The sequence below is a fragment of the Melanotaenia boesemani genome, chromosome 15, assembly GCF_017639745.1.
Source record: "Melanotaenia boesemani isolate fMelBoe1 chromosome 15, fMelBoe1.pri, whole genome shotgun sequence".
NCBI lineage: Eukaryota > Metazoa > Chordata > Actinopteri > Atheriniformes > Melanotaeniidae > Melanotaenia > Melanotaenia boesemani.
Window position 1 is genome coordinate 19,293,065 of NC_055696.1, and position 12,170 is coordinate 19,305,234.

The window sequence follows — 12,170 nt, forward strand, 5'->3', positions numbered from 1 at the left end:
TGCTGGAACCAGGAACCACCCACCATGCTGAGTTTTCAACCTTCACCTGGATAAATCATGTGGATGGGAGGAAAACACTTCGGCAGAAACAGAAGCCCATTTTTCCGGTTATAGCTCTGGTCAGCTGACCAGGGAGCAGCCAATCAGAAGTCGCTAGCCGTTGTAAATAAACTGCTCCTGTGAGCTCGTGCAGCTGGATCGCGAAGAGAAAGAGGAACCATGCCGTTGGAGACGACAATCAGCGGTGAGTCAGTCTTTAATAAAACCGTGATTGTATCGATAAAGTCGGCATGACTGGAAATTATCCAAGAAACAAGCGGTGTGAATGACATGGTATGTTCAGGGAACACAGACCTATCACCGCTTCTTTGTTTCTACAAAGCACCGAGGTGCAGAGCCTGTCTGAGGAGCGCACTAATAATCCTTTTTAACATTAATTATTTAGTCTGCACAGCAACCACATATGAATAAATAATGTTTTAACTATCTAATGGTTTAGAAATATTATATATATATATATATATATATATATATATATATATATATAGATGAATTGTTATTCTTGAAGCTGTAGCCAAGCTTATTTACTTTGTGCCCAAGTTTATAAACATGATCCCTATATTTTATGATATAATACATAAAAGCACAAAAGGTGAATGTGTAATGAATGTATGGGTAAAAATTTGTGCATTATGTAATATTTAGAGCATGGATTAAGTAAACATAGCTTGAACACTGATTCAGTTAATTATTAATAAATATTGGAATCTTTCTGTTGTATCATTATTATAAAAAGCAGTGAAACGAATAAAATTCCCAAGATTCATAAACTTGATTTCCCCATTGTTATGAGCTCTACCTGATATATTCCTATAAAACTTAATTATTGTCATATTAAAAACAATAATTAGTTTATATCCTAGTTATTCAGCTGTCAGAAAGTTTCAGTCATTTTTATAAACAAATTACTGTTAAAGCATTTGTTTTATATTATTTTCCAGTTTCATGCACTTTAAAATAAATGGAATATATTTACCTTTTCTAATATATTGTAACTGGTTGTTGTGCAGTGTTAAACATAAAAAATGAAGTAATTTACTAAGTCATCATGTGCTTTAAGAACACGTGACAGATTTTTTTTTTTATTAGATTATATTTTTCATTATTAAATGGCTAAAAAATCCACAAACTAATTAGTAGATTATTAAATGTTTGAAATGATCATTAGTTGCATCTCTGTTAGCAGTTTTTTGTTCGTTGTACAAACAGTAAAAAAGAAACCAAGAAAGAGACCAGGTGCCTGTAGAACAGGCTGATCCCCAAGAATTTGACTGGAAAAACTGCACACTCATTGTAAAGTTGGATTATAATAGGATTATATATAATCCTGCAGCTGAAATTTTTTCATCAGGCAACTCTGCACTTAGATGATTATCGTACTATAAAAAGATTTTTTTTAAAGTACTTAAAGATGTTAAAGGATTGAAATACGGTTTATAAATTCACATTTTTATTGTAAAATTGCCAGTGCTTTCTGAGTCAGACCTTTCCTGAGACAAACAAAGGAAACCTATAAAGGTTTATTTTTTTAAATTAACCATAAGAATGTAATTTGCATTAGCTAGCAGGGAGCTGGGATTGGGCCCTTTTCCTTTTTAAAATAACAGAACATGTTGAATTCAGTCTCCTGCCATGAGTTACTATGGGACACAGCATACATTTGCTTTTTACAGGATCTTTTCTTTTTATTTAACTTGGGTAGCCCTGTAATATTTACAGATGATTTAAATTGTTTCACTTCTAACTGAAAAATAAAGTTAAGTTGTGCTGTGTTTACAGAAAGGAGGACAGCTGAGGCCAGTGCGGCAAGCAGCAGCCGACAGGTAAAACTATACCTTTACATCCAAACTTGCTGCTATGTGCTTCTCCTGATGCTACAACATGAAACGTTTGTTGTGAAATAGCTCTGTTATCGTCACGTAATGGATAAATAGCAAGGCGGGTCGGCAGTAGCACAGCACAGTGACTCATAACCAACGTAGGTGCAACCCTACATCTGTTGTGTTGTTTTCCTTTCTTAGCTTTCTGTGGTTACTGGTCCGCTGTTTTCAGGTGGAGACCATTAAGTTGCAGATAGCTTAGCTTCAGTTGTTCAAACCGTCCACTGGAAGCTGCATCCTGCTGTTACATGCTATGTTTTATGAATGTGGGGCAGCTGACTGAAGCATATTGTACATATGAAGCTTTTACTGACAACAGAAAACAAGAAGGACGCCTATATGTTGTTTATTCCTCAAGACACAAAAAGTACCTTTTTAAAAAATCATAACTGATTATTCTGTGAATTATTCCATAAAAAGTATCTGTTATTGGACATTTCCTACAGTACTTTCTGCGGACTGTGTTGTATGAAGTTAAAACTGACTCCTTTGTGACTGTATGGTTCAGGTTCAACCTGACAGGTTGCTTTTTTTTTTTTTTTTTTTAACACCAGAGCCAATTTCTGGAACCCTGCAGGAAGAAAAGAGACAATAGCACATAATGGCTTGTGTACATGGTCACCAGAAAATTTAAGGGGAGTTTTCGCCTGCAAATATGAGGCCACAGTTCATGTTCTTACGTGCAAAAGAGAGCAGTTCTGTTGAGAATGTTTGCAGACTTTATTTCTCTCTGAATAAATCAGTGATTGTGAATGAGAAGTCAGATAGCCGAGTCCTGAGACCTGTTTAACATTCTTCCCACGGCTGCAACAGCGGGGTGAGGGCAGCCGGGTGAAAGCTGGCATTTTAGAAAGTCTGTTGAATGGGACATCAATCCCTGGACTTAATTCCTGCTGAGTGACCTGATCTACTTTTCTCTCAGTGTGGATGGTGCTTTCTATAAATGCCCTTTTGAACACAATGGCATATACAGTGTTGGAAAAATGTTTTTGGACACCCCATGCATTCATGAAATGTTGCATTAAGAATCGCTCTCAGGTCTTCAAGTGTAATTTCTTTTAGTATAGTCACAGTCAAAATAAACAAAAAAATTTTAAAAGCCTTTAAAAACTTAACATTTGTCATTTTAAAATATTTCATGACAATATTTGTGTAAAATTTGAAAGTTGTCTAAAAAGTTTTATTCACCACTGTACAGTTCCAGTGAAAGGTTTGGACACACTTTCCCATTAAATCCAGGGAATGTGTGTCCAAACTTTTGACTGGTACTGTTTTTCTTTTTTTGTTTTTTTTCTTTGTTTATTGCTAGATAAACTTATTTTATTTGGATGACTTGGTGCAACAGATAAGCTTTAAACAACTGTGTTTTTTAAATAAACGAAGCAGTCACAATCAGACTGTTTAGTGTCAAATGGCACATTTATGATGTAGTTGGTGTGAAACTTTCATCTATAGGTTTAAGAAGTAAAAATGTATTTATCTTTATTGACTGATGACTGTTGTAGAAAATGATGCCATGCTCTCTGTCATTTCTTCTTTCATGGTTAATGACCTAAAGGCAGCCTCATGGGGCTAAATGCCAATGAAAACATTCTCACTGGTTTCTCTAACGAACGGCCTTAGTGTTTGTTTTGTTTTTTTTTGTCTTAATAATTTCTTTGCCATAAGTCTTTTTTGAAACACCATCATTTGATTGCACACCCTTACACAATTGTTGCTTTTTGTCTTCCCAGGAGGGCCCTGGAGGACTATGGGACTCTGTGAAGAAAGCAGCGTTTGTCATTGGATCTGGAATCTTGTTCTTGGCTGCATTTGGCAACTCACTGACATGGTAAGATCTCCCCAAGGCAATACAAGCAGCTTGTCCTAAATAGACCTGAGGAGTGGCATTGTGATCAATGCAGAGTAAAAAAAAAAGACAAGAAAGGCAGGACGAGGAGTTAAACTGAACAGAAGTGGGAGGGCAGGACTGGATAAACAGGAACAGGGCAAGCTGGTGCATAACATGAAAACTCTTCGTGGCATCTGTTTTGACCAGCGGTTACCTTGGCTTGCTCGTCAGAAATCTTCCAGAGAGCTCTGAGAGGTTCATAAACTAAAAGCAAGTCTGATCAATAATTTGGACTAAAATCATTAAGAGCTTTAAAAACTAATAAAAGAACCTTAAAATTGGTCCATGAGCACACAGTAAGCCAACGCAGAGACTTTAAAAGTGGTTTAGTATGAACTCTCCTTCTTCTCTTCATGGGGTAGTCGAGGAAGGGTCTCACTTAGATAAAAAAAAAAATTGAGTTTTTGTTATATTTTAATGTCAGCTTTAAAATTTAAGTAAGAATAAAAAATAACACCAAGATTCTTTACATGTTTTGAGGATTATTTAATCTCGGTGTTCTTCCAGACCTCTGCTAAACTACCTAAACTGGTTTCAGAATAACTCTCTTGCTCCTCCCTATTGTCCAAATATGGTCACTTATGGCTTCAGAAAAAGCTATGAAGATTTTAGCAGCCATTTACAGAATAAAAAGCTTCAACACAGCTTTACAAGCTAACCGTGGCTGTACCAACTTTTTATAAATAAGCCATGGGTAAAACATGACTATACTTAACTCGAAAAGACATGATGACATGCATAATAGGACTAGTCATGTTGAGACTCAAGTAGATGCAACACGGCATGAAATGATTTTTAGATGAGGCATGATGAGCTTAGGATGTTGCAGGATGAGAGGAGAGGATGTGTTCAGGTGGGTTTCTGTGGCTTTAAGGGTGTATATGTTTTAGGAAAGTGACACTGGTAGAGTATTTTTTATTAAGTTTTGATGCTAGCGCATCATTAGGTAGTTGCTATGTGTGGATTTGGACAGAGTAGTACTGAACCACTGGTTGAAACCGGGCATAAAGACAAGAGTTCAGTGTCAAATGACGTGCACATAAATCACAGTTAGATGGCAGTCTTCTAGTTGACTGTTTCTGTTACAAAACATTTGCACTTTGCGCTTCCTCCTCCAGGCACCTTCAGAGATTTTGGGGAGCTTCAGGAGATTTCTGGCAGAACTTGTGGATAAAGTTGTACATGGCATTTGAGGGTCATGATGCAGCTTTGTTCTTCATGGGTAAGAAATCAAACCTTCTTCTGTATCTGCAGAGAAACCGTAAAAGCTGAAATCAGGCTCTGCGATCTGCTTCTAACACGAGCATGTTGAATGGCACAGCACATGCTCACAGGTCATTTCATGGATTTATATCCATTTCTTTGGAGACCTGATGTGATCTCCTAGAGGAAACTTTCACAGCAGCATCCCATGGCATTCCCATCATGGGAAACAAATAGGGATTTACTAAGATAATTACAGGACTGCACAAAAGATTACTGAGCTTGTAACTGTTTGTAAAGTTGTTGAGTTTACAACATGACCTCTGGTGTCCGCTTCCTCTCCTGAGTGTGCTTCTAGTGTCATGAGCTTTGCTTCTTTTGTGCTTTGAAAGTTCTGCCTCATCGATCAGATATCATCTGTGAGATGAGGCTGAAACCTAACACAGTTTATATCACAAATAGGCCACAAGGAATGAATGAATAAATAAAGGATAGCGAAGATCGACAAATTATTTAACCCCTCTTTATTATTTAAAATGAACTGCAAATTATTTGTTTAATTTGCATTTTAATCAAACAAGCAGTATCTGTTGCTCTTTAAAACCTGCACCACCATGTGCCTTTTTACTGCATGTGGATATTTTCTGGCTCATTTTGGCCAAACACTGATGCATCAGCATATTTTGTTACCTAACCCCAGAGATTATCAGCTCTGTTTTAGTGGAAGTAGCATTTAGCAATGCTAGCTGTTACTATGATGGCTCAATTGAGATGCAGACATGAAACATCCTGTTTTTGAAATGCAGATTAACCTGAAAGAAGTCTAGAATATTAAGTTGCATTTTTTAAGGCAAAAGTGAAAACCTAATTCTATTTTAACAAGCTTGAAAGATGCTCTCTAAGACCGTCTTGACAAAGGCCTTCATGAACATTTTAATCTAAAAAAAATGTATCAGCTGAAACTAATGACATGCTACTATCATCATACATTTATAATTAGGGTTTAATATGTTCCAAACATGTTTCCAAATATGAAAAATGTTTGGATTCAGGGCGTTCCTTCAAGCCCAAGTTGATTTATTTAACTTATTTTTCTCTACAGGGACAATGTTGGCTCCCACTGTAGTGTTCTGGGCTTTGAATGCTCTGCTGCTATTGGTGGACACCACTGGTAAACCATCTTTCATCACTCGATACCGCATCCAGGTGGACAAGAACAACCCGGTAGGTCCCTTTTAACTTGCTTTACTTTCTAATGCTTCTTAATCTTTGATAAACTCCTCAGATCATTTTAGGATAAAATGTGACGTCATCTTAAATTAAAACCATTAGTTTATTAATAAAAATTTAAATTGGTGTGTGTATATGAGCAGGTCCTCTGTGTTACTGATCTGTTGTGTTCATGTCTGAACAAAGTCCTCACACTGTTTGTTTAAACGATGTTATTGCACACTGCAGAGATAAGACCGACATTACTGATAACCGACTCAGGCAAACACTAATCACACTATGATTATCTCTCAAAAGATTAAAAGCATGGAGCGCACACAGGAAGCTCATTTGATCCCATAAAAAATATTCTCATAACATTTTCTGGTTGTTTTTTGTCTTTATTATCCACCCAGTATAAAACTTACATCTTTTTCTTATGATCACAATAGTGTGTCATTCCTAGAAGAGATCAAGCCACCCAGCTTTGTAGGGGTTGTGTAAAGTCCTTTATTCACAACCTCCTGTGTCACTGACCTCAGTTAGCTTGAGGCTCATAAAGACGTTCAGGTTGTGATATAATACAACTTGCAGTGAGTACATAACCCTGAATACTGTCATTTAGCTAACACCTTTTGGACTTACACACATGTACAAAATTGTTGGTACCCTTCGGTTAATGAAAGAAAAACTCACAATGGTCACAGAAATAACTTGAATCTGACAAAAGTAATAATAAATAAGAATTAATGGATTAACATGTCCCTTTGGTCACATTATTTTTGTCTTTTCTAGGGGTACTATCATTTTTGTCCAGTCCTGTTTCATGGGTTTATTTTTTTTAAATAATTCTGTTGAAGCATGGTTGAAAAGCAATGTCTGTCTTTCATTGATTAAATTTAATAGAATTTTTATTTATTATTACTTTTATCAGATTCAAGTTATTTCTGTGACCATAGTGAGTTTTTCTTTTATTAACCGAAGGGTACCAATAATTTTGTCCACATATGTATGATTACTAACACAACACTATAAGCTCTGTTTTTACCAAGAACATAGACCCAATACGATATTATACGATGTAATTCTTCCTAAACCTCCGTTACTAGTTGTTGCTCACTTGGGGTGAAGTAAAATTAAATTAAGAATACTTATTAATCCACTGAAGTAAAATTAAAAGGTTATTTTAAAGTAAGAAACGGCCATATTTCTTGATCAGAATCAGCTAATCTGTGATCCACCTCAAGGTCTTTTGAAGACAGCTGTGAACATGCATTCAGGAGGATTACTTAAACCTGGCCTGACTTCGTCGCTCCTTCACTGCCTGGTATGGCGTTTGTGAAAAAGCCAGGATGCTCTGACAGGGCTTGGTCAACCCCCACAATCTTCTCTTACCTTGGATATTTCATTCTACTTTTTTGAAAAAGGCCCCTGGACAGCTAGAGTCAGTGCTGAGCCTGAACTATTTCCTCTCCATGAGCATTCTGTTTGCATGACATAGATTGAATAAATATTACATACTGATCAATAAATAACCAGAAGGGCACTTGGAGAGCACAGATCTTCACTGAGGCAAGGGATAATCATGGTTGTACAACAAAGTTGGTGTTTTACAGCTCCCTCTAGTGGTTAAAAGCTGTAAAATCATTTTTTCAAGGAGTCCGTTCAACTATAGATCAGATAATTCTAAACACTGAACTCCTAAAATGTTTTAATGTGCAAATGTTTAAATTGTTTTCATGCTATCTAGTATGAAGGTACATATAATGGCATTATATGATGATTTAATTCTGTTTGGTCTGATCCATCAGTGCATGTTTTATGTGATAGTCAAACCCATTCTTCAAAGGTTACATACACACAAGCGCCGCCATCTTTGACCCACCAGTCCCAGATTCTACCAGCGCTATGCAAGTTCCACCCCCTGACAAACGTTTGCAGAAGTTATCTTGAAACGTTTTCTAACATAATCGGAAATATTATTGCAGGCTGTAAAAATGTCTAAATGTGTTTCGTCCTCACGTTGTGAACTTACACAACGTGCAAAGCGTTATCTGGTGCACAAACACACAGGTCACCGTGTGTTTCTCACTGAGATCCAAAGGTCAAAGGAAAAGTTGTTTAATAGAAGAAAAATAAGCAGATAATAATCTGATACTGATGCTTTCTAATTTATGGTAGTGAAATCTTTTTGCCTTATTTTAAGATAAAAAACTTTTTTATTCTTTCTGAGACTGCATCCAGATCTAATTTCTCTTTGACATCCTCTGTTGTCTTAGGTGGATCCTGTTAAGCTACGCCAGGCAGTAAAGACCGTCCTCTTCAACCAGGTGCTCATCTCTGGGCCCATGGTGGTCGCTATATACTACCTGATGACCTGGAGAGGAAACCCCTGTGGCCCTGAGCTGCCTACCTTCCACTGGGCTCTGGTGGAACTGGCTGTCTTCGCCATCCTGGAAGAAATTCTGTTTTACTATTCACACAGGTAGAGAACATTCACTTTAGACATTACAACTACATGTTTTTTTTTTTCATTATATCTTTTAGATTAAATGTTGTTGTTTTTATATTAGCATTATCTTTTTAATTATCTCAGGTTGTTCCACCACCCCAACCTCTACAAACATTTCCACAAACAGCACCATGAGTGGACCGCTCCCATTGGTGTCGTCTCCATCTACGCTCATCCTCTGGAGCATGTGGTGAATAATCCCCTCCTGCTTCTTATTTCTGTTGTTGAATCCATGCAGTATATTCCTGTTTTGAGGACTGTAGTTGTGTGTGTAAAATAGAGATTAATCTTAAGATGAGATAAATATAACAAAACAATATATTATACCATGTTTTGTTTTGTTTATTTATAGTCTGTCACTTTCCAGTCTGATATCGATGTGAACTTAAGGAAACGTTCACTCGTTGGAGGATTGGCAACGGTCTTAAATGTATTCCACTTGTTAATAATCTTTCTCACTCTAGAATTTAAGGAAATGGTCTTAAATCCCTTCCCACAGATGGGCAGCAACAGTTGCTTCTCTAAGATCATTGTTGGTGTCTTTCCTCCCCGGTATTGTACTTACTCACATCCATATGCTGCAGACCAGTGAAGTGCTAAATGTCTGCTTTACAGAGGGCCTCACATTTGCTGATGATCATGAAATTGTTCTTAATTTACACCTCTGGTGCAACTCAGACACATCATCAGTGATGCATCCTGGGTTCATTGTGTTTCAGGTCTCGCAACATCATACAACTTCGCCCAGGCGACCCAGCCAGGGTTGATCAGACCCAGGCTTGTGTCTGAGTAGCAAGTGTGGTCCACGGACCACCCGCTTGATCCACAGCCATCATGGACGCCTTTTCAGCAGCGTCCATGATGAGCTTGATGGCTTTCCTGATGTAAAGTCCCTTCACTCCCAGCATCTTGAGGCCCCGGATGAGTGATTGGCCAGCTAATCCTCTGCACCCCATCTAAGTGTGGTTGCACCTGGTCCTCCTTCCCTTGCTTTGTCATTCCCCCACCAGCTCCTCTACTTGGCCCTCTCCTTCTCAAACGCCTCCTTCATCTGGTCTTCCCAGGGAACTGTCTGGCCTTGAGTGTGGTCACTGTAATGTTCTCTGGGAATTTGAGCTGACTCCCTAGGTCGACTTTGTTTCCAGCTCCGTGGTGTTGCACACAGCCCCCGTGGTTGATCTGGGCTTGGTGTGGCTTCTCCCTGGCTTTAATAAAGGCTGTGTTTTGCCTTTCTGGTGTTTACTGCCAGCAATCCCAGTGCTGATGTGACAGCCCTCAGTATTTGGTCATGGCACCAATGGTAGCGCCCCTCTCCCTGTGTTCTTGGACAACAGCTTAAGATGTCCTCCAAGGAACCTCCTCTCTGGCAGAGTGGGCACAGTGGAGTTAAGTGCATTTGACAAGGCGTTTTTTACGACTGATTCAGTGTTATACGCTGAGTCTGTTTGGTGACCAGATGTGTGACAGATGTTTTTTTTTACCTTATTAGTTAGAAAGTTTAAGTCCTCCAGATTTGATCTGATTTACTGGATATTTTATCTTTGGCTAACTTGTTTTCCATCAGCTCTCCAACATGATGCCGGTGGTAATCGGGCCGGTGATTCTGGGATCCCACCTGTCCACCACCTCCATGTGGTACTGCGTGGCTCTGGTCAGCACCACCATCTCTCACTGCGGCTATCATCTGCCCTTTCTGCCCTCCCCTGAGTTCCACGACTTCCATCACCTCAGGTGAGTCTTAAGGAGTGCTTCTAACAGATTTCTCTTCTATAAATTCAGGACATTTTCAGTTTTGATGACCAAAAACATTTGAAACAAGAGTTAACTGTGTTTCTTTGTGATTATTTTAGATAGTAGATAAATGTGCATATAGCTGATTAAAAAATAAACTGGGAAAATAAATACTTCCAATTCAAAGTATGGAGTTTAAGTTGCATTATTTTATCTGTTTCTAGGTTCAACCAGTGCTACGGAGTTTTTGGTGTGCTGGACCGGCTCCACGGCACCGACGCCAAATTCAGGGAGACCAAACAGTATGAACGGCACACGCTGCTCACCAGCCTCACCCCTCTTACCCAGAGCATCCCCGACACATCTAAGAAGGGCCAGTGACGACCTGCCACCTTTGACCTCAGGCCTCACCAAGCTTTTGGATGGTTATAAAAGCGGGGAAGGGGTGGGGGTAGAGTTCCCCATCTGTCTTAATTAGGTTTTGATTGTTTTAATGTTTATCAGTTTCAGACTGTGAAACTCCCCCCGTGCGATTTAAACTGTGGTTGTTGCACTTTAGCAGATGTTTATCACTTCCTGTTCAGTGGGAGTCGCTGCCACGAATAATTTTTTAAATGATCAATTATGAAATTGATTATTGAAGATCAGGATTTGGTCCTTTACTGGTGATGAGGCAGAGCCGTCTGTTGGTTGGGGTCATGTTCTGGTAACATCCCACCAAAATACAAAATGCACCAGAATAAAAACTAAACAATTAAGTTCAGCTATGCTAAAAAAATAAACAAAAAAACCCCCATAAAACTCAGTCCTTTAACCTACATCATGGAAATATGGCTCACCTCCCAGATTCCACTTTCATGTAGTGATTTAATCATGTAAAGATTACCTCTTCATGTTTGTAACATAGTATTAATGTTCATTTTAATATCAAATACAAGCTTTTGTGTTGTAGATACCTTAACACATAGTAACAGCACTTAAAGCCGGCACATGATCACTTACTGTTTATCCAGAAGATCTGGCAACAGACAGATCTTAGCTGCACTTTCTGTTATCATGACACTTAAACATGCTTTGAAATGTTAAGCATGGCTTTTTGTAATACAAAAAAGAAAAACCTCCAATTGTTGGGAATATGTATTCTATGATAGATAAAATGTTGTTCTGATGGGACAGTTTGATTAAAATATTTTAAAAAGACGTTTCCTTCCTTTCCTCTGGTGGTGAGATGGAAAAAAAAAACACACAGCAGCTGGTGTTTGAGGGTTTTTTGTCAGTTTTGTGATATTTTTTTTCTTTATTAAAGGAAAAGCATAATTACTACAAATTACAAATAACACTAATAGCGAATCACGTCAGCCTACAAAGCAGATATTATGAATATTAAATGTTATAATACAAGATCTCATTCAAGTATTTTACATTTTTCCATTTTATATATTTTTTTGTTCCTTTTTCGTCTCATTTTAAACTTTTTTTCCTCATGACAAGCCTAGGATATTGTAATGCAATGAACTATTTTAATGGTTCATATACAGTTATTTCTTATTCATATGGCTTTATGGAATTTTGTCCTTTTTTTTCAGTCTGCAGACATCATAACCAGCCATTTTCTCCAAGCATCATCACAAACCCCAGTCAGGCTTTTTTTCTTTTAATTTAGTCTGTTTTTGCTCCTCCTTCC

General features: G+C 38.0%; 1 protein-coding gene across 1 annotated transcript; it reads left to right on the forward strand.

Annotated features, from left to right (window-relative positions):
- The first annotated feature begins 133 nt into the window (after positions 1 to 133).
- Positions 134 to 11,686, forward strand: faxdc2 (fatty acid hydroxylase domain containing 2). The gene is made up of 9 exons (XM_042008068.1): positions 134 to 244; positions 1,840 to 1,883; positions 3,674 to 3,771; positions 4,950 to 5,053; positions 6,137 to 6,258; positions 8,523 to 8,728; positions 8,840 to 8,945; positions 10,320 to 10,486; positions 10,711 to 11,686. The coding sequence occupies exons 1-9, from the start codon at positions 220 to 222 to the stop codon at positions 10,865 to 10,867; spliced, it is 1,029 nt and encodes a 342-aa protein (XP_041864002.1). The 5' UTR covers positions 134 to 219; the 3' UTR covers positions 10,868 to 11,686.
- The last annotated feature ends 484 nt before the right edge of the window (positions 11,687 to 12,170 follow it).